Source organism: Crocodylus porosus, unplaced genomic scaffold (genome assembly GCF_001723895.1).
Source record: "Crocodylus porosus isolate Cpor-Errol unplaced genomic scaffold, CroPor_comp1, whole genome shotgun sequence".
Taxonomy (NCBI): domain Eukaryota; kingdom Metazoa; phylum Chordata; order Crocodylia; family Crocodylidae; genus Crocodylus; species Crocodylus porosus.
The window spans coordinates 192,904,373-192,926,715 of NW_017728906.1; the positions used below are offsets into that span (position 1 = coordinate 192,904,373).

The 22,343-nt window shown below is 44.2% G+C and overlaps 1 protein-coding gene across 1 annotated transcript; it reads right to left on the reverse strand.

Annotated features, from left to right (window-relative positions):
* Positions 1 to 15: 15 nt before the first annotated feature.
* Positions 16 to 20,964, reverse strand: ANKRD42 (ankyrin repeat domain 42). The gene is made up of 11 exons (XM_019528544.1): positions 20,776 to 20,964; positions 18,583 to 18,690; positions 16,694 to 16,813; positions 15,578 to 15,713; positions 12,418 to 12,618; positions 11,602 to 11,727; positions 8,349 to 8,454; positions 7,396 to 7,565; positions 6,842 to 6,968; positions 4,862 to 5,006; positions 16 to 519 (listed from the first exon to the last, which is right to left on the reverse strand). The coding sequence occupies exons 1-11, from the start codon at positions 20,962 to 20,964 to the stop codon at positions 427 to 429; spliced, it is 1,521 nt and encodes a 506-aa protein (XP_019384089.1). The 3' UTR covers positions 16 to 426.
* Between the last annotated feature and the right edge of the window lie 1,379 nt (positions 20,965 to 22,343).

Consider the following 22,343-nt stretch of genomic DNA (forward strand, 5'->3'; position numbering starts at 1 on the left):
GGGAAAGGGGTAGGGGTCAAGCTGCCGTCCCCTATTGGCTCCCCTTCCTACCCCCCTACTGCCTCCCTGCCATTTGATTCAATTAGTCTAACGCGCAGTAAACATCTCATGTAGACGCACCCAGTGTTAGGCTACAGGCTTCTTATACCAGCAGTCCCACAGAATGTTGCCCAGTGCCAAGATAGTACAAAAAAAGACTTCCATTCCCCCTTCTGATGTATTAGGATGCATTTACTGCAAGGAGCTCACTCAGAGAGGACTAGAGTACAAACCCTGCGGTTTGGCACAGGTTCAGCTCACCATACTCTACTGAGGGCTTGCCCCGTGGGTTCCACAAAACAACAGCATTCCTTTGTGATCACCTCTTCCTAATTGCCTGCCACGCTCCCAAGATGAATGAGATGAATGCTGCTTTCCACGCACCCCTCAGCATCGTCTCACAAACACACCTCCGGGGCTGCTGAGTGGCTTCTTCATCTTCTTTTTCTCTTTACCCAATTCAGAAGGAGCCTCAATTTCCTGCAATGAAGACATACAAGCCATTACAATGCAGCTGTGTGTTTCAACCTGCTTCCATTACAAAGGAGGGGGTTAAATCACACAAACTCTTTCAGACAGTTGCAAAATATTGTGTTAAACACAAAACAAGAAATGCTTAAGAAATACAATAATAGTTAAAATGGTAAATTAACTAGGCTTAGGAATTGGGATACAGCTGAGAAAAAAAATGGGCACTAAATGGATCCTTTTCTCATCTCTCTTCTGTTCACTTCCCATTGTTACCAGCCTTGGCCATTTTCAAGGGGCCTAGGTCAAGCTGCAGAAGTGTAGCTAAGCAGAACGTCCCAGTGCAGCATGGTCAGCAGGGTAAAGCAATTAACATGTCCAGCAAAACCAGTAATGAGATCCAATTAAACAGTACAAGGACTGAAAGAAGACACTTGCACGAGAACACCATACAATAGCTAAATACAAATACACTACATCATAGCTGTCTTAAAATATTAATATTGGCGATTGATGTAACCACATGTATTAGATGCTATTTTGCTATAATAGACATATTTTTGTTAAAGAGTCTTAGATCACTTGTAAAAACAAAACAGCCTTGCCAGATAAGACCATAAGCTAAGGTAAAAAAGAAACAGGTCCGTGTTTAACAGCAAGCTTTTCACAATGGGGAAAGAAAAGATAAGAAACCCTTCCTTTTACTTTCCCAACTAAATGACACAGTCCAAACTCACAAGAGATCTGGTTCAGTGAAATAAATAAAGGCCATCAGACAGCGTGTATTAGAAGATTTAGAGTAAGCCATCTAGAAATAGGGGTATGAGCTGAAGAGAAATTTGGAAAACTCAGCAAATTCAAGACCTGCTGCCAATCTACATGCCACCCACCTCTCAAGTCTCCTTAGCTAGTATACATAAGAAGCTGTTGTGCTGTCACAGGTAGTCAGACAGCCTTTGGGTTAAATGTTTTTGTGTTTTGAAGTGCAAGTAAATGAAAGGTCTGCCTCTTTTATCAGTAGCCAACTTGCAAGATTACCTGTAATCTGGGTAGCACCATCCCTTCTCCCAGCAAAGCTCCCTACCCACAGCCAGAAACTCTCACCCCCTAAAGGGCAACTGATTAGACCTGCCAGCTTATCTGGGGGGAAAAAAAAGTGGCGCCTTTCTGGGGTTGATACATCTACAGCTCCTGTGCTCATCTTCCAGGCCTCAGCATCTGTTTTGATACAGAGTTGAAGACCTGTTGATGTAAGAAAGTGCAGTGCTGTTAACTGAAATGAACTTTTGATTTTGGTTGATTTGAAGCTTCCTCTGCTGCAAGGTACCTGGAAGCCTGCAGGACACATTATCAGTGCCATGGCAATAGCAATCCAGTTGTCACTTTGGCTTATCATTGACAATCTTGTCTCACTTTTAAAGCCAGTCTCTCAACTCTGAAATCCCCCACTGGTTTAACAAACAAGAGCAGAGCTCTGAAATCCCAAAGGGGAAAGCTCACAGCCTCGCCAATGAGGGGGTCAGAACAAGCGGAGGCCTTTCATGGGACAGTGCTGAGGAGCCATCAAAGACCCTCCATCAGCAGCTGTATTAATTCAGAAGGGTACATGACAGTAAACTTGATCCGTGGGCCACGTCTTCTCTTCCCTGCTTGAAACAGCCCAATTACAGCTGATAAGAGGCTGGAACAGTATGAGTCCAAGAGTCACAGGCTTACAAAACTCCAAGGATGTCTGGCCAGTGCCCCAGGACTGTTGTGGAAGCAGGAGGTGGGTTCGTTTCAGGGCTTTCCCACAACAAATGGGCAGGGGAGCAGTAGGCAGACAGCAGTGGCTACATAGGGCAGTCCTGGGACACGGAGAGAAAAGAGACCTGGAAGCAGCAGGGGAGAGACATGGAAGCAGCAGGGGAGAGGGAGAAAGAAAGGAGGAAGCAACTGTGAATAGGAGGGCATAACCAAAGGGCATGAAGCATCTCAGGTAGAGAAGAAAAACCCTGCCATCCAAACCCTTGCCAAGAACCAAGAGGGATAGGAGGTGCTGTGAGCTGCCCCTAGTCATGAGTGTGTCTTGCAGCCTACACTGCTGCCTATGGAGAAACAAAGGGCTCCACTCCCAGGCACCTGTATGCAGGCAGGAGCTCCAGGGCTGCTCGTGCCGTGCTATTCTTAAGTGCCATCAGGAGGCAGTTGTAGCCGGAGGCCAGCAGATGGCAGCAGGAGGCTTACCGCTGCCATTCACGTTTGCATGCGGACAGTACAGGCAAGCCGTCAAAGAGGGCCTGGGCACAACATAGCCAGAGGAGGATTCTGTCTTCTGTGCCATGACTTCTGTACACATGGCCACTATGGGCTGGGGTGAGGTGTTGGCTTTGTCACACTTTCTGAAGTAACCAGAAGAGCTTGCTCAGAATTGGGGTACCAGGCAAGGCAAGCTGATGGTTTGCAGTCCCCAGCTCAGCACAAGGGGTTTTGGTCCCAGCCTCTCGCTGCTGCTACCAGCAAAGCAGTGGGTGTGCACCTGCCTGGCGGCCAGGGAGAGCCCCCTCTGACGTGCATCAGAGAATCCTCCTCTTCCAGCTTGGTTAGATGCAGCAGTTGGAAGCTGCTCTTTGGAGATGCCAGCTCTGGATCACAGAGGGATAAATCCTATTTTGCCGATTTGGGATTTAATGTGCAGCTGCTGACAAGTGCCTGATGTACACAACCCAAAACCAAGACGTATCCCATTCTGCCTGTGTAGGCACTTCCAATGGGAGCTTGTGTGCCTCCTACTGCTCTCTGCAGAACTGCACATTTATGTCAGTGGGCAGCACTTAGGACACCTCCAGAGATGGACCCAGGAGGCATATGACTCCCATTCACTTCAGCCTGGCTGCTCTGGGTTCCTAGTTCCCTTGGAGCAGAGAAAGCAGATGTGTCTTAGTAGGACATCTGTCCTACCAGCTGGGCCTCTATGTGGCAGTTTAAGGATAATCCTCATCTCCTTCCATAGATCACCTCATGCTCAGAGCACTTCATCAGGATATAGACAACACCCCCTCTTTAACATCAGGGGGCCTGAACCCACACCTCCTATGCACTAGCCTTCCACCCTGCTCTTCTTCAAGCTGGCCCACAGTACAGTCCAGGAGAGAGAGGGAGAGTCCAGGGTCAGAATGAAAGCAAATAGGAAGACCTTAACTCTGTGGCTCAGGATGACAGGCATTGCCCTGGGTCCTGGCCCCTGCTCTCAAGGCTGTTTGTGCATTTTACCAAGTCATGACCCCAATCTGGAGTGTATTTTAGTAACAGGGAGCAGGATCTGGCCCAATGGAATTAAATCAATGCAAGTGTGAGGAGAATCTGGCCTGCAGTGCACAGAGTGACCTAAAAACTGATAGGTCCCCAGTCAGTGCACCTGTTCCAGGGTCTGTAGGAAGAGGTGTCATAGAAGTGTCCTTCCAGGAGATTTGACAGGGCACAGAAACATCTGATGTCCCACAAGGCAGGTGAGGTAGTAACAAAGGAATGGAAAATGCTGAGTATTGTACATAGCGTCATTGCTGTATCTTGTACTTGTGTCTCTTATTGCCTTAAAGTCCAAGGCCTTGAGGTTCACTATAAGCAGCTCCCCAGGCTTTCCTTCCCTTGGTCCAACATCAGCATATGCTCTTCTCTGTGAGGGATTCAGAGTCAGGTCTTCCAAGAAGGCTTTCCTGCCTGAAGAAGCACTGGGATCAGGACTGCCACTGAAAGGCTTTCAAATGGTGCAGTCTGGGTATCTCTTCTAGCCTCGATGGAAGGGGATTACAGCCAGGGGAAGCACCCTGTAAAGAAGCCTGCTCTCTGCCCACAGGCTGTTTGCGCAGTTTTCCCGATGACTCCATGCTGTATAATGAAATAAGGGCTCATACCAGGGCTGCATTCACCATCCTGAGCCTCAGGGAGGCATCCTCTTGCCACTTTTCTGCTAGCACCCAGGATGTTTCCTTCTCAGCTGCCCAGCAGCCTAAACTTAATAGAAAGGTAGCCTCAGTCCCATGGTATAATGATCAGGTTGGCAGGCTGTGATGTGGGAGACCAAGGTTCAAATCTCCTCAGCAGTGAGTCTAGCACCTGGGTGTCCTAGGTCCTAGGCAGGGGGAACACAAGGGAACATGAAAAGTTTGGGGGCTCACAGTGCACTGCAACAGAATGATAGCTATGTAAGCCATTAGGCTATTACCAGAGGCAAAATGGGATGCTACTGGATGACTTAGATGCCCCAAAATGGCCTGTCATGTGTCTTAGCAGGGGAACAGTGTTCTGCCCCCAAACTTTTCACATTCTCCAAAGCAGCGCTGTGAAGGCAGACAGTACAAAATGCAGCACTCACCCTGGTGGGCAGGGGCGAGACCGGCACCTTCCCCAGGCACTCCTTGAGGCGAGCCATCTCTGCTCGACAATCATCCAGCTGGCTCTCCAGCTTCTCTCGACGCACCCGCTCATACTCCAGCTGGGCCTCCAGCTCTCTCACCATCCTGCCAAAAGCACAGTGCTAGTTAAACCACTGCCCTGTGGTGATCCAAGGAGAAAGTCCAGGTCCACTCCTGCTGCTGCCGGGGCAAAACAGCTCATGGAGGCTAGTTGGGGCATAAGTTTAGCTGTGCCTGTACTACTGCTCCAGAACGGCGTAAGGCATAACACCAGCACCTGCTGCCACTGTCTTGTAAGCACAGGAAGCCTGTGGCCCAGACCTCACCACAGTTCAGTAGCTATTTAAGCATCATTAGCATGCTGAATGAGAGAAGACTGCAAGGGTGGTATGCTTTCTGATCCAACAGGGATCCATGTTCGCCACAGCCTGTCCTAGCTGCACAGCAGCTGCAATTGGTCAGTATCTGCAACAGGAGCAGAAAGGACAAAGAGGCTGTCTGCTACTGCAACACGCCACGTGAGCACACACAGACACATCGCGGCATGTGGACCGTAACTGGTTCAGTACATTTGGCTGCAAAACAACAAACAACCCTTAGGTGTTAGCTCTGCTAAAACAGACGGTTTTAGATGCTGGCCAGCCACTAGAGGGCAATGTAATCCCACACACTGAGCAAAAGACAAGTTTACCTCCTGGTCCTAATTCTCAGGACATCAAAAATACCTGCAAGACCAAGGGGAGAGTGTGAAATCATATAGATTGGTCCCTTCACTGATAGGATGTAGGGTGGCAGGTTGTGTGTATTCAAGAAGGTGGATGCTTTAAACTGTTTCTAAAGTCTAAAACTATGGGATTACCCAGAAATGAAGATTAAAAAAAAAAAAAGAACTATAGTTTGCATGAAGGCACAGCAGCATATGATACTCAGCAACACATGGTCCCATAAGCAATCAGTGAATCATGGAGATTAGCAGTTTAAACATCATTCAGATTTCGTCTTCCAGTTGTTCCTACTGCAACCAGCTCTCTAGCATCACAAACTGAAAAGTGATTTCATATGCACCAGTATGAACCAGCACAGTCACAAAATGAGGGAATATGCCCTGCCCTGAGAATTTAAGCCAGGAAGAAAGATCAGACCCAGATGAGCTTGCAGGTGCCTAAAATGCCATCTTCACAGATATTTAGAATAAGGAACCCAGGGAGATAAATGCAGAATGCTTTGTCTATTGGCCACCAATCTAAAGTGAGCCACGGCAAGCGTTACTGCCTTTCACAGCACCCTGTGAGGCAGATGAATGTTGTTATCGCCATTTTCCAGAGGGCACTTTTAAGAGGGCAATGTCTGAGCTGTAGAGTGTCCACAGCTCCCGCTGAAGTCCAGTAACGTGGAGCTGCTCAGCACCTTTGAAAAAAATCAGGAAATAAGTGATTTCCTTATCTAAATTCTGCAGTACCCTTGCACACACCTCCCTGCTCCTAAGTCCTCAATATTACAGCTCCACCCACATAGTGACTGACAAGAAGCATTGGTTTGGGGATACCAAAGTCTCCAGCTGGGGACAGGCAGAGACTCAAGAGAACAGTAGAGAACCAGAAGGAGGCCTGCAAAAAGTGGTACCACTATTTAGGAGTCCAAAATCTCAGCAGGATAGTGTGAGATTTCCTGTACACTCCCAACAGTCTTCTGCAGGTGGGATGTCCAACCACTTCAACCATTTCTGCAAGGGAACATTTCTGCAGAAGTCCCGAATGAAACACTGAGGAACTAGGCAAACATGACAGAAGCTCAACTGATTTCCCAGCTGATAGCTTCTTGACCATACATACATACTGCATTTAAAACATAATGCCTAAATAAGTACCAAATACTTGAACACATTTGAAGAAACTTGGAAGGAAAGAAGCGCACAAATATCACGGTTAAGGGAACCTTACTTGTCAGCCTCCCTTTCTTCTTTCTTCCTTACTCTCTCCTCTTCAGTTATTCCCCCCAGCTGTTTGTAGTTGCTGCAGGCAATTTCTAGAAGTTGCTTAAGTTCTTCAATCCTTTGATAGGCTCTTACTGCAAAACAGACAATTGTGTGCAATTGTGTGAGTAGCTAATGAGCCATCTCCTGGCAATGGATTGTGGAACAGTCTCCCAGAGGAAGAAGCCTAGGTCTAGTTTTTGGTTGTTATAGAATTACATCTGACATATCCCTCAGAAATAATCTATAAAGGACACTCCTGTGTCGGCTTCCTACAGATGGACTAAAGTAATCTCCCAGTTATCCTCTGTTCTAGTTTCCATGCTTCAAAAGTGTTCTGGTTTCCACAAGATGCTCACTGTTCAAACCTTCTTGCACAGAGCCCCTGGTTCCTGACACCTCAGATGACAATAAATTCTGCAGACTTGGCTGAAATTATGTGGCTACATATATTTTTCTCCTGAGATGATTATTCCTCCCACCCTTTCAGAAAAAGACAGAGCTGAGAAAGAGCTTACTTACTGCGTGCATCTCTTTTGTTGACTTGATCTAGGGTTAAATCTCCTTTGCTGTCTGTGCTCCCTTCCACACCATGTCTATCAAAAAACCTTATGTCATTGATATCTAATTCTTCATCCGAGTTGTCTCCTGTTACCTGGGTCAAAAGTTCCACAGCTGCCAGCTGAGCGAACCTGCATGGCAGTCAATAGTTAGCATCCACTGCAATATCACGTGCTCCTCTACAAAAGCAGCTCATGTTTCACTGCCAAGTAAAACACATACACCTGATTACATGGGAGATGGAAGTGCCTCCCAGGTTCTTTTCATTCTCCCACTTACTTCAGTAGTAGTTAGTTTGGGGCTTTTGGTACACATGGACATGAGCCTAGATCTCTAGGGCCGTTAAGATGCTTCTTTTGGTTTTCTGAAGACTTAATTTCTGCCTCAGTGATAACTATAGAAGACAGTTCTACAGTTTACAAAGTTGTGCAAAAGTTTCTTTCTTTTCAGAGACTTTACATTTATTTTGCCTCTTAATTTAATCAAATAAGCACATGTGGTGTACTTAACAGTAAACAGAAATGCTGCCTGCTGGCCACCTTCAGCATTCATTATTATTATGCGTGCCTGAAGCATATCTCCTCAGTGTTTGTTCTCTTTCTTCTCAGTTACATAATTCTCTTCTTTTACAGTTTGCCATGTACACAGCTCACACAGTTCCCCTCACCTCCAGTCACAAGAATTTGCCTTTATTATTTAAATACTTTCAGTAAAGCCCCTCTCTCAGTAAAGCATTACTGCCAAACAATTATTACCCCGAAGTCTGAATTAATGGACCTAAATCTGCTCTTGCTTGCATCAGTGGCAATCAGGAGTAACTCCACTGAAATCAACAGCAGTCTGCTGGTGTAAGAGCAGAGTCTGGAGTCTTGCCCTTTACAAACCAGTTGAAACAAAGACACAGGGACATCTACCTCCTGGCTACATCCTTTGGTGTCTCTCCAGCTTCATTTGTAATATCACAGTCAGCTCCCATTTCAATCATCCATTGTAAGCAGTTTATGTGTCCTTGACCAGCAGCTGATGGAGAGAGCATGTATCAAAATCAGTCCTACACACTTGTTAATCTTAAATGCCTTTTCCTTCCCTTTTCAGGTCCTTGGGACAAGGTATTTAGCAGAAATCTCAGATTTTGTTGGAATACTGATCAGGCTGCACCACAAACACTTCTGCTATAAACTTTCAACCTCTGGGCTGTCAACCCTGTTCCTTGGCACCCACACCAACCCAGGCCCCCCTTAACAAGGGTTGAAAGCTTCTGAAGTCTGAGCACCAAGATCCCAAGACAAAAATACCTCCCAGAACAAGCTCAGTGCACTGGCAGCAGGGAAGGAGAGCTTTTATATATTTTCATATCCTGTTTTGTGTAAAACAAATGTTATGGGCCAACTCTTCAGCTCCTGTAACCTGGGATATCTCTATTTATGTTAACAAGAAAGATCTTACCCTGTATCTATCCATCTCAGCCTATTGTCAGTACGTTGCTAAAACATGTCCCTCACTTGCTGAACCATTTCATCCTCACTATTGGATCTCTCCAAGTTTGTTGTCAGCTGTATTCACTATCATGGATACCATGACTGCAAATCCCTAAAATAATCTATTCAGCATCCTGATGACGAGAACTGAATGGACAAGAGGTTCAGTTGTTGAGGAGGGAACTCCAGGACTATTTCCTGGGCCTTGCAGTGCAGTATAACAGAGAGCTGAACATCTACAATATGGTCCAGAATGACAGGACAGGTCTGAGCGAGAGACAACGATGAATTTCATATCAGTACATATGACACTGCCCTCTACAATCTATACACGCACTTGCTTGACAAATACAGTCCTCCTCAGGGAAGACAGAGAAGATACTTTACACTGCTAGGATGGCCCTCAAAAAGACAGCAAATCACACATACCATATAAATGTTTATCTAAGTGGTGGGCTTCTAGGGAGAGAGAGTTAAGTCACAGAATTTTTTTCTTTTTTCTGGTAATAGCTTGCGAGAGGTCTTTTCCTCTCGTCTCACAATCATAGACTCATAGAGAAGTAGGGCTGGAAGGGACCCTCCATAGGTCTAGTCCAAATCCTTGCCACTATAAGACCAGCTATGACCTGCCTGTCTTCTGTATAGAATGAATTTGCTTCTTGCCTTACTGATTTAGGCACTTGACTTTAGATGCTAAAGCCCCTCACGGTTTTTCTTGCTCCTGCTTTTAGTGCTGGCATTAGAATGGATGGAGATGAGGTTTGCAGGGTTCCCTACTACTCATTCAGCAAAGGGATCTCTCTCCTTGGGCTTTCCACATATCACATGATACCAGAAGCAGGGTACAGGCTTCCCTTGATTTATGCAGGTTCTGTATGTGCAAATTTGCTCTTATGCAATGACCCTTTTTATACCAAAAAATCGTTATATGCAAGGTAAATTCACTCTTATGCGATCAGTGTGGTGGAAGCCCGCAGTCAGCTGCTTTGTGTGGTGCATTGTGGGAGTGACGCACACCAAAATATAGTCTCCTGTGTGGATCTGTGTTCCTCGCTTGTTGTCTGCGACACGTGTTTCTGTAGTTGCCATCCCCATTATGGTAACATTCACCACCACCCTGTACTTGTATGTACTGCTGCTCCTGGTGAGTACCAAAATTGTCTTGAAAAAGTGGTAGAAATGGGTCCAGAGATCAGTACAGTTGAGATCTTGGAACATATCCCTATTTGTTACATTGTAACCTGGGTTCCCTTTATGCAAATTTGAGTTATGTCTCATTTTCCAGGAACACATGTCCATCATGAGGGAAACCTGTATCTGATTCATAACCAACACTGTTGGAAAGGGGTCTGATTCAAGCAGCTAGGATTTCTTTAATGCATACATGGGAAAAAAGTATTTGCCTTAGTGACTGATCAGGCTGTAGAATTATAAATGTGAAAACAGTAAAACTGGAATGTGATTCCTACAAAATATAAAAAAAGATTCTTTTTTTTTCAGAACTGACATTTTACAACTCCTAGAGAAAAATTAGGGGAAGACAGAGAAAGGAAAAGGTAGTTGCAGAATAAGGCACTGTATCAAGAAACAAATTAAACATATGTTTATATATAAAAACAAGACTAGTCCTGCTAGCAGCCAGCAGACGACTCATGGTTGGCTGAATCAGAGCTGATTTGTGCAGTCTGGCAGGCTCGTCTGCTACAGAGTGGTAGTTAGCTTAGTCTGAAGTCAGGCAGAAGGCAAGATAAATTTGCACCTTACAGACTAACTACCTCTCTGCTCAGGGATAGCACCATGTTCAGCCAAACAAATGGACTGCAATCAATCTACACAAGAAACTTGCTCAAGTTCACTCATCTTCTTCCTGACCAGATACAAGCAAATGAATATCATACTCAAGGGACTCAGCGTGAATAATACACACTGTTCTGCATACCACATGGCCTATGCTGACAAGCTGTGCTTCACTCCATCTGAGAAACTGTGGAACCACCTTATCAATGTTCTGTATAACAATAATTTACTTAGTCTATAAGGTGCAATTTTCCTCTGCCTTCTGTCTTGTATAGAGCTATCAGCCTGTTTTGTGCCTCCCTCTAGTTCCAGGAGGGTATGGTGCATACAAGCTAACATGGGAGTACTATATTTGAATGAACCTGGATTGGACAAGAATTACCCTGGCCCTGTGGTGTATCACAACAAAATGCAACAGCAATGGTCCAAAATATTTCCCCATAATTCTGCATTAGACCCTCCTGAGTGGCTGCATCACTACCCTTCATGGTGTACTATATTTTGGTCGTCTATAATGTACATCACCATGGTCCCTAAATGCTTAGAAAGTAAAGCAACAATTCACTGTACAGCATATCTCTGCGCTGAGGATGTAAAAAAGTATAATAAGGAAGTAAATACACTGTCTTTTGTACTTTAGCTTGGTTAAGTTAGTTTAAGAGCAATTACACATATGCACCACCACTTGCACATATGCACGTGCACATATGCACCTGCAAATAGGTATCTCCAGCTATACATTCAGTGCTGGCTGCCCTTTGAAGCTCTCAGGAAAATAAGAAGCTGTGTTTCGTGAAGCTTATTGGATGAGTAGCTACTTAAATAAGTTTACTTAAGTAAACAACTCAATAACAAGCAATAACAAGCTGAAACCCTGATCATAATTACTGACCTTTGTGCATAACAGTGGATCCCTTATCATCTCGCTCATTAATATTGGTTATTCCACTTTCCACTAATCTTTTAAGTGTCACCAGGTCCCCTCTGAAGGCAGCAACATGAGCTGGGAAAGCTAAATCTAAACAAATGTAACAGAGACATTTCCAAGTGAAGGACAGTAATTCCACTAAATACACAAAGAAGCTAATTTTCACTTCCCCGTCAGTTTTTCTCTCTCAGTAATAACTCATGCATGGAAAATCCACACTTCTTGTTGGTAGTGCAGTTAATGCATCTTTAATCAGTTAAAATACAGCTGCAGAACAGAGCATTATTCATTACAGGCTTCACTACATATGCCTTGGTTGTTGGATGTAGGCATGTTATAGCTGCACAGAGATTCTCTTTATAATTCTGAAGTAATGCATATGCCTTTGTTTTAAACTGAATGGCCTAATAAAGTTGGAAAATAAAGCCTTCTGCTTATTTTCTACTCAATGGTCTTAATTGCAACATAATATATTTTATTTTTCCTTGCTGCTACTAATTATCCATAGAGCCAGTTTCATTTTTCTTGGTACCAGACATGAGTTATACCACCCCCAGAGTATTAGATAAAGAATGACTGTTCGAAAAATGAAGCAGGTCTGGTCCTCAAGCATAACAGCAAGGCAGTCTGACAGCCTCTATTCTACAGCTCTATGCTACCACTTTGAAGTGAGTCACTTTCCCATATCTGCATCAGTCACTTCTACACAGTTACTGTGCCACTGTTGCTGTTTCTGCTGCAAACATTTGTATTTCAGATACTGTTTGGGTTTCTGCTCACCTTCCTGACCAAACAGATGGTCTCGCTCTTGCTCCACGCTGTCAATGTACTCTACAATATTATCCTTGTAGAACCTCTGGGCCAAGTCCTTTGGGGTCTCCCCATGGTCATTCCTGGCCTTCACTGTGTGAGTCACGCTGGCCATTTTGCTAACCAGGAACTTAAAGCAATGCAGGTGGCCCTCCATTGCTGCCAAATGAGCTGTTACAAAAGCAAAGATGACACATATTAAAGCTGAGCATAACTAAATAAGGAACACCCAGCTAAATTCAAAGCCCACCACATCCCCAAATCCAGCTCCTCTCTGCTAGGGCTTCTAGCTGTATACCACAGCAGAAAGAGCAGGGGGACTGGACTTGGGAGTGTTTACTTCCTGCTCAATGCAGAGTTTGGAGATGAAGCATATGGGAAACAAGGAAGGGCTGGGTATAGGATGGACAGAAACAGTAGATCTCTGCTAAACAGATTCTGCCATCATTCCCTCTTCACAAGGTCAGGCTCCATGATGGGGCAGGCTGGGACTGTGCACTGCTGGGGCTGCAGTTTTTTGGATGAACGTTAACCTAAGCCTTTACCATCTATGGTTTTTCAAGATCCCTTAACAGATTTGTGTAAAAGTACGAGCCCAACTTCACTGTCCCAGCCAAACTCCAGATCAGATGGAGGCAGCATGGATAAGCCAGAAGTCCGAGGACCTTGGCTCCAGCTTCACCTCTGCTGTACTACCTTGAGCAAATCACTTCACCCCTCCATGCCTCAGTTTCCCATCTATATAAGTGGGGATAATGACATTTACACTCTTTTGTACTGTACTCTGGGTGCATCCTCACAATACGCAAGCTGCACTGTACCTAGAAAATACTGCAGAGTAGCACGTCACAGCATGGACAGTGCTAATACACTACTACACAGTGTCACCTGAAGATGTTCACCAATGCTACTGGGTATGTCTACACGTTCAGTAATGCTCCTTAATTACTGTGCTTTTAGTTTAGTACTTGGTTAATCAAATACTAACTAAATGTGCAGTAACTAGAGTTACTGTGCAGTAGCACCAGTGCATGGTTATTTTGTAATGCTTACTGCTCACTAGCCTAATAACACTGTGTAGTAGGCTATTACCACGGTTTTTAACTGCCACACTACTGCACAATGTTATTAGGTTAATGCACCGTAAGCATCTCATGTAGACACACCCACTGCCCATAACTGGAGAGGGTCCAGAGAAGGGTCACTCATATGGTTGGGGGCCTCCGTGGCCAGTCCTATGAGAAGAGGCTGAGGGACCTGAATCTCTTCGGTCTCCACAAGAGGAGACTGAGGGGGGATCTTATGGCTGCCTACAACCTTATCAGGGGCCAGCAGCAGGGACTCGGGGAAAGTCTGTTCACCAGGGCCCCCCTTGGAGTCACCAGGAACAATGGCCACAAGCTGAGGGAGGACAGGTTTAGGTTAGATATTAGGAAGAACTACTTCACGGTAAGGGTGGCCAGAGCCTGGAATAGGCTTCCCAGAGAGGTGGTGCTCTCAGCTTCCCTGGAAATCTTCAAGAGGAGACTGGATAGGCACCAGGCTGGGGTCTTATGACCCCTGCCACCCCCAGTGCTCCTTCCTGCCCATGGCAGGGGGTCGGACTCAATGACCTGTCTAGGTCCCTTCCGACTCAGTGATTCTGTGATTCTATGATTCTAACTCCAGTTACTGCACAGCAACATTGCATGTAGAAGCTCCCTGAGACCTGTGGATGAGCAGTCATCTGAAAGAGGTAAGTTATTATCCTTTGCTTCTCAACTTTCCCCGAGTTTCATTGTTTACAGAATTTCTACTTGTTTTCTCTCCTAAATGGTCATGTATTATTGCTATGTGAAACGACTATGGTCTATCCATATAGATGAAGTAACTGAAATGTTACTTTACCTATATTTCAGGATACTGTGAAGCTTAGGTGTTTAATGTTTGAAATGTTCAGTGATTCATAATGAACTGAGCTATAGAGGTATAATACATATGTTCATTGCTTTATAAACAGTAGTATTTGCTATTCCCATGAGTGGGAAACGTGGATGAGGGACTCAGTGTCAAATACATACGTATTAATTAGAAAATATAATTCCATGAAAATACTCTCCATAATTTGGTTCATATACTACTGGCAAAAAGATGGAATATTTTGTTGTACATTACTAGAAAGATAATTAGTTTCTCTCCCATTAAGAATTCAATTATCCTTACAATAGCTAGATATAACCAGAGCAAGTAGCACTAATGTACTTCATATAAGTAAGAAACTGCCCAGTCTCCCAGTCCAGGAAAACTCTTGACCAGTGATTCTCAGCCAGAGTACCATGACACCCTGGGGTACCTCCAGATCCTTTGAAGGCTACTGTGAGGTGTGAAGAGATAAGCATATAAGCAGAGACTCAAGCTTGTCCCTGCCTGGTTGATCCCCTACCCCCACTGCCCAGCCCTCTCCAAGGAGACAAGCATTGTAACATATAAATTAATTTTTGAAATTGGGTGCTACCCAATTCACAGAAATTATGGAGGGGTGCCTCAAGTCCAGTGAGGGGTGCTTCAAGTCCATAGCTTTTAAGAACCATTGCTTTAGATAGTCACATATATTGGCCCCACAGCAGGGTCTTCCAGTGCCAGAAATGCCTGCTGCATAAGGCTGGAATTCAAGGGGATGAAATGCTGAATGCGATAAAGTCAACAGGAGTTTTCCCTTTGACTTTGGTAGAAAGTGGATTTCATCCAAGGAATTACAGAGCTACCCAAGGTGAAGCTGAAGCTGAAATACCACAGGCACTGAACATACATGTTATTTATGTTAGATATTGTTACATTATAAGTGGGGCTGGTAACACCCCCTACAGTTAAAATTGCCCAATGTACATCTCACATGTGAATGAAAACATATCTCAGGGCATATCTAGTATAGATGCAAGACTTACCATTGTAAGAGTCAGCATTTTCCAATGTTACCCACACAGCAGTGTTGTAGATAACATAAGTGTCTCTTTCCTTTACAAAATTACAGAACTGTGGCAATTATGTGGAATCAGTCAGCAAATGTTACTACTTGTCATTTGCTAAACAATCACATAATATAGCAACTGAAACCCAAATGTCAGGGCAACATAGAATTTCCCTGATGTACCTGGAAGATTTCCATTGTCATCCACGTCATCTATACTAGCTCCCCATCTGACAAGAAGCTGCAAACAACCCAAGCGGCCGTGAAAAGCAGCATAATGAACTGGCTTCCAATCATTCTTATCTGAAACATTAGCATCCTAGAATAAAAGAAGTAGGTTCATTCACTTAGTTCGTTCATGTGTCAGTGGAAGAACTTGTACAGCCCAGATTAACTCTGGAATAGGAACTAGGTATTCATACTGTCTTAATTATTTAAATCGGGGCTGTCCAACTTAGTGGCTGGAGACCATACAACACAGGGGCTTCACCAGCAGAGGCCATGGACCCCTCACCTCTCTAGCTGCAAGCTCCCCCAACACCACGTGAATGAGCAGCCCCCCTGATTTCCTTGGCTGCAGGCTCTACACTGACCTGTGTTGCCCTGCCCTGCTCCATCCCGTGGGGTGGGGATAGGGAGTGAAAGCCAGGGAAGAGATGGGGAGCACCTGGAGTGATGAGAGGAGTGGTGGACAGAGAGAACCTGGGGGCTGCAGGTTTTAACCCTACAGGAAACCCAAAGACAAACCTAATTTAAATCAAACCAAAAGAGCCAGGAAAAAAAATACATACCTTCTTTATTTGATTGAAATATTGATGCTACTATGAACATAATTCCTGCTGGAGGACAGACATCCTTCTTCATAAGTGTTTTATTTATTTCAACAATTCATGTATAAACATACATACTAGGAATGTTCTGGCCATGTTTTTGTTGCTCACTATATGTTGGTGCTTACATCTGTATTTTAAAGCTAAAATTTTCTACAATTGAAAAAGATTTTTATCATCAAAGCTTCTGATCTCCCTCTAGTGATCCATTGATTCTCTTCAAATTCTTTGAAAACTTTTGTTATGTCTCACAATTAATAACTAGACCTTAAGTTAAAATAAACTCTCACAAACAACTGCTAAACAACAGATCAAACCTTACAATCCCAAATCTATTAAAAAACTAACAGGAATTTTGTTTGCAAAGTATCCCAGAATTTGGTTCTGTTCTAGGAAGCTCTGATGATATAACTGAAGTCTACACTGTCTTAAGATTAAGAGTTTCTCTTGGGAGATAAAACTGCCTTACCACTCCATTCCGGAGAATCGTCTGTAACGTGTACGACTGACCATGAGCTGCAGCTAGGTGTGATGGAGTACGTCCTTTGTCATCTTGAGCTTCTAGATTTGCTCCGTTTATAACTAAAGCCTAAAAGTAGAGAGCAGTTAGATAAGTTAGTCTGAAGTCAGGCACAAGCCCAGGTAGAGATGCACTTTACAAACAGACATAGTATTTGTTTCAGGATTAAACCATTTTATCCCATGACCAAATCTGATGATTCAGATGTCCATGTCCATTGTCCTGGGATAAACTCTAAAAAGGTTGACAGGATAAGATGTACTAAGTTTATCCCAGGACATCACAAAGTGCATCTGAACCACTGTCCCAGAATTGCACAACTGAATCAATGGCAGAAAAGCAGCAGTGAATTCAGCCACTCATTAAACTCTGATGAGAAGGGCCAGATGTGCATGCACCAATCCCAGGATATTTCTGTTCTGGGACAAACACAGGCACAACTGTTATACAAATTGCCAATTGCTCAAATCACAAGCAAGATCTTATGAAGGAGAATAAGGCAAGATGCCACGTTTACTGATTAAGCCCTTGATGCACACATACACACCACATTCATACCCCAATTTCTATTCTCCACTGGTATGTGTTACCAGTGGTATCAGTGCTTGGATCAACTTAGGGACCACCCAAGTTGACCACAAGAAGGAGCTGGGCTCCTGCCTATCCATCTCATCAGACAAACCAATGCTCCAGGATGACATGCAAAACAACACCCAAAATCGATGTGTCTCGCCCCATCTTTTATAGTCTTGTCAATTCACCCAGTCCTCTGGGCTTTTGTTGTGTTATCGCTATGTTCTTCCTTGAAGGTCAATTGCCGTTGTTCTCTCATTGTTCTGGGGCGGATTCTTCTTGTTTTGGTTTTCTGTCTGCACCCTTCAGCCAGTCATCAGCTGATATTTTCATTTTCCACAAACATGCTCTCACCCATTCTCTCACACATACAGCATACAAAGGTCGACCACTTACGTCAAGCTACAAAGCAATACAAAATAGTGTCTTAAGATGATGCAAAACTCAAGAAAATACATAAGCTTCAAAAGCAATCGGCAAAAAGTCTACTTGTATAACACGACTTGTCCAGGGACAAATGCAACTTCTTTTCCTATCCACAGACTAACTAAATCAGAGATCCATCTACATCCTTTCACAGCATCTGATGAAGTAAGCTCAAACTCACAAAAGCTTATGTGACTCTGATTTAGTTAGTCTATAAGGTGAATCTCCACCCTGCCTAAAGCTTAAAAGAAATGCAAAAATTTTAAATTCACTTTATAATATTAAAAAGAAAGAGTTGCCTAGAAGGATTACTTTAAAGGTGTAAAACAACATCAATAAACTCTTCCACACTATAATCAGTATCGCGTGTTCCTCCATCTGTCCAGGTTGTACCCACTTGTTGCTTCTTGTCTTTAACTTAGATTGTAAGTTTCTTGGAGTAAGGATCATCCTTACATTCTGCATTTGCAAAGGGCCTTGGACAATGTGTCCTGGTCCATGACTGACATTACAAGCCATACCAGAATACCTATAATTAGCAATAATTAAAGCAGAGATAAAATGCCTCCCAAAGACTTTTTGTTAATTGTACATAACTATAATTCTGAAGAGACTAAGCTGCAACTATCAAGCTACCTAAGGGAACTGGATGTCAACTTGGCATCCTGATCCTTTATGTAAATCCCACTCATGGTGGCTTTTGTTTTCAGACCACTGGAGCACACCCTCAGCTCCTGTAAAATGTCATAGATGATCCCACCACAATGAAGCTATGGCCCTTCCAGCAGCAGACAATCTGCTGTATTGACTTTTGGTTGATGGCAGATAACTATACTTACCTGCATGCAAGCATCTTGGCCTCTGATAGCGGCAAGGTGAGCTGCTGTCCAGCCTCTCATAGTTGTGTCTGTTATATTAGCTCCATGCCACAGCAGCCAGTGAAGACACTACCAACCAAAACAAAGTCAAAGACATTCACGTCCATCTTAAATATAGGATGTTGTCATGGAGCTGGTATGCAATTAAAATGCCATTTTCATAACAACTTACTGACCGATGCTTTAAGTATTAACAGAATATTCTGAAGGGACTATTTCTGTAGTAGAACAGATCCAGTAGGAACCTACAGATGAACTATGCAGCTTCATGCCTTCATCTGCTCAGGAAATTCTCCAACAACCTACAAATTCAGAACCTAGTGTTGGCTTATTTAATGTAAACTGAAGTTTCAAAAGGAGTTCGTAAGGGCATTTATATTCTTTCTCCAATTAAAAGTGGAAAGTATGTTAAAAATAGAGGAAACAAACACCCTTTTCTTCAATTCTGACTGTGTTTGTCATGAGGAAAAAAAAAAAAAGATTAACCTTTATTGGCCTTTAATTTGTTAGGTTTCCTGGATTCCCTTCTCTTATCCTGCTCCCTCAAGCCCAAGCCACACTTTTAAAAATGTGTTGAGGTTGACGGCTACTTCCTGCAGCTCCCATGCAATGTTCAGAGAAAACTTAAGCATTTGTTAAATCTCCCTTTGCTAAATGTACTACATTTTCTAGAGCAGAGATTTTGCCTAATCTACAGCACTGATTCCTCCACTGTCCCCATGAATGAATGAGGCGTTGGTGAGACATAGCTAAATGAGACTCAGTTCAAACATAACCTGAGTGTAGGAATTATTAGGAAAAAAAGGCATAAGTTAGAGAACTAGGCCATATGGGAAATGTTTCTAAAGTTCACAGTGGGGTTGTCCTGTTATCTCTCTGACAGCTTCTACATGAGCTAACAGCAGCGGCATGCTCAATATTTGCAATTAGTAAGAAGTTTGCTTTCTTGCCTTTGGGACATAGAAGTTGGCACGTTTATCCATGTCTTTATTACTTCCTGGTTAGATTGCTACAGCAGAACACTGCAGCTCATTCAAAATATGGCAAGCTAGATTTTCATTTCATAGCACTTATTGCAGCAACTGGCAAGTATTTCTGGGTAAATGCAAAAAGTTTTGATTGAAACCTACACACATCTAAATGGCTAGAGTCCTATCATGCTGATACCATCTCCCTGTAGGAGGATCTGGAAGCTGCAATTGCCTGATGCATTCAAACTCACATTCCATTGGTATGGAGGGATGGGATGGGTGGCAGGATACATGCTACTGCAATGGTGCTTGACCTTTTGGCCCTGAGTGGCACAATGTTGGTCTGTGGGCTGGACCAAGCATGAGGTCAGTGTAAGGGGTCAGTCCAGAGGTGTGATGCTGATCTGGCCTCATGCACCAGATCCACTGCACACCCACCTGATCCCATGCACTGGATCCAGCCCCAAACCTGGTGTAACCTAGTGCCTGGGAACTGCCCACAGGTCCAGAAATTTGGCAGCAGAGAGGCACCAAAGCTGCCACTGCTCCTCCACTGCTAAACTTCCAGACCTGTGGGGAAGCCCTGTGGGCAGATGACATGCCCTCACAAACCAGATCTCTCACCAGGCTACAGGTTAAATACCACTGCTCTATCTGAATCAGTGTCTTTTCAATTTACCCGCCTTCTGTTTCAATATAGCCCAGATTTGTTGATTGTTAGAACACAGAACAAATCTCACACATTTCACCAGGCCCTTGCTGAGTGAAGAGGAGGACAAAACACGGTTAATAAGAACAGGGCTGCTTGAGGAATACAGGGAAGCTGTGACGCTATAATGCTGAAGTTAGGAAAAAGTCATATAGTTTGTAAAATCTTGCAACACTGAATGCGTGACATGCATAGGGCTTGGAAAAGGCACAATAAAAACCTAGATAACTAAAAATAAGAATAATCCTTTTGATTTCTACATTGTATAATATGCTGTATGTTAAACTGTACACTCATCACTATCAATTCCTATCCTCTTTGTGCTGAAGTCATTAAATAATAAAAAGACAGATTATTTTTTAGCTCAAACAGTATGAAGTTGCAATGTTCGGTTCGGTCTCTCTCCTAACCTAAGTAAGATTACACTGATCTACAAGAACCTTGTTGCAGACCAGATCTAAGAAAACATTTTACCTCCAGACTTCCAGAGTGTGCCGCACAGTGCAAAGGTGTAAATTTATGGACTAAATCCACTTCATTAATGTTGGTTCCACTTTTTACCATTGATGCAAGCTGCTCTACATCACCGGTTTTCACTGCCTCATGTATGCTAGCATAATTTTGCTTCTTCTTGACAGCTATTGAAAAATTAAAAAAGGCCATTAGCCACTTCAATGACACTGTGGGGATTTGAAATATAGACTGAACCAGAGGAAGCTGATGTGCAGAACCTATCTTGGGTCTGACCTTTTGCAGTAGTAAGGATCAGTGTAAAAATCAGTATCTTATTCTGACAATATCGATGGTATTTTTCAGAATGCTGGCCATCCAACTGGGCCTGATGTCAGCCATGGTCCCTACAGAAGTGATGAGGTGGTTGCACCAGACAAAGAAGCAGACCTTTTTAACAAATTCTTTCCCTCCATTTTTCTGAGCAGGGACCAGGACATCTCCCCTACCAGGATTCAGGACGGACTCAGGAGAGACTCTGCCAGGCCTAGGGTCAGGGAGGACTGAGTTAGGAAACTTCTGGAGGGGCTGGACATGTTCAAATCAGCAGGTCCAGATGCTCTCCACCCCAGGGTGCTGAGGGAATTGACAGGGGACATCACAGGGCCCTTGCACAGCTTTATGAGCACTCATGGTGCTCTGGCCAGGTGCCAGAAGACTGGAAGAAGGCCAGTGTGGTCCCATTTTCAAAAAAGGGAGGAGGGAGGACCGAGGCAACTTACTTCGGTCCTGGGGAAGCTCTTTGAGAAAATTATCCAGGAGCACATCTGTGAGGGACCAGCAAGCGAGATGATGTTCAAAGGCAACTAGCATGGGTTTTCTAGGGGCAGTTCCTGTCAGACCAACCTGATTGCCTTCTACGATCAGGTCACAAAAGGATTGGACGCAGGTGTTGCAGTGGATGTAGTCTTTCTAGACTTCAGGAAGGCCTTTGACATGGTCTCCCACCCCATTCTCACTAAAAACCTAGGTGATTGTGGCATTGATGCCTACGCAGTCAGATGTTTGCAAATTGGCTAGGGGGCCACACCCAGAGAGTGGTGGTGGGTCATATTCGACCTGGAGGGATGTGGGCAGTGGAGTCCCCTAGGGCTCGGTCCTCGGGCCCGTACTGTTCAATTTCTTTATTAGTGACTTGAACGAGGGGGTGAAAAGCACCCTTTTCAAATTCACTGATGACACCAAGATTTGAGGTGAGGTGGGCATGCTAGAAGGAAGGGACAGGATACAACTGGACCTGGACAGGTTACAGGGGTGGGTGAATGAGAATAGGATGGGATTCAATACTGACAAGTGTAGGGTACTGCACTTGAGCAGAAAGAACCAGCAGCAGACCTACAGGCTGGAGAACTCCCTTCTCGAAAGCACAGTGGCAGAAAGGGATCTTGGAGTCATTATCGATTCCAAAATTAACATGGGCCACCAATGTGAGGACACGGCCAGGAAAGCTAATCGCATCTTGTCATGTATCCACTGATGCATCATGAGCAGGTCCAAGGAGGTGATCCTCCCCCTCTATGCGGCACTGGTCA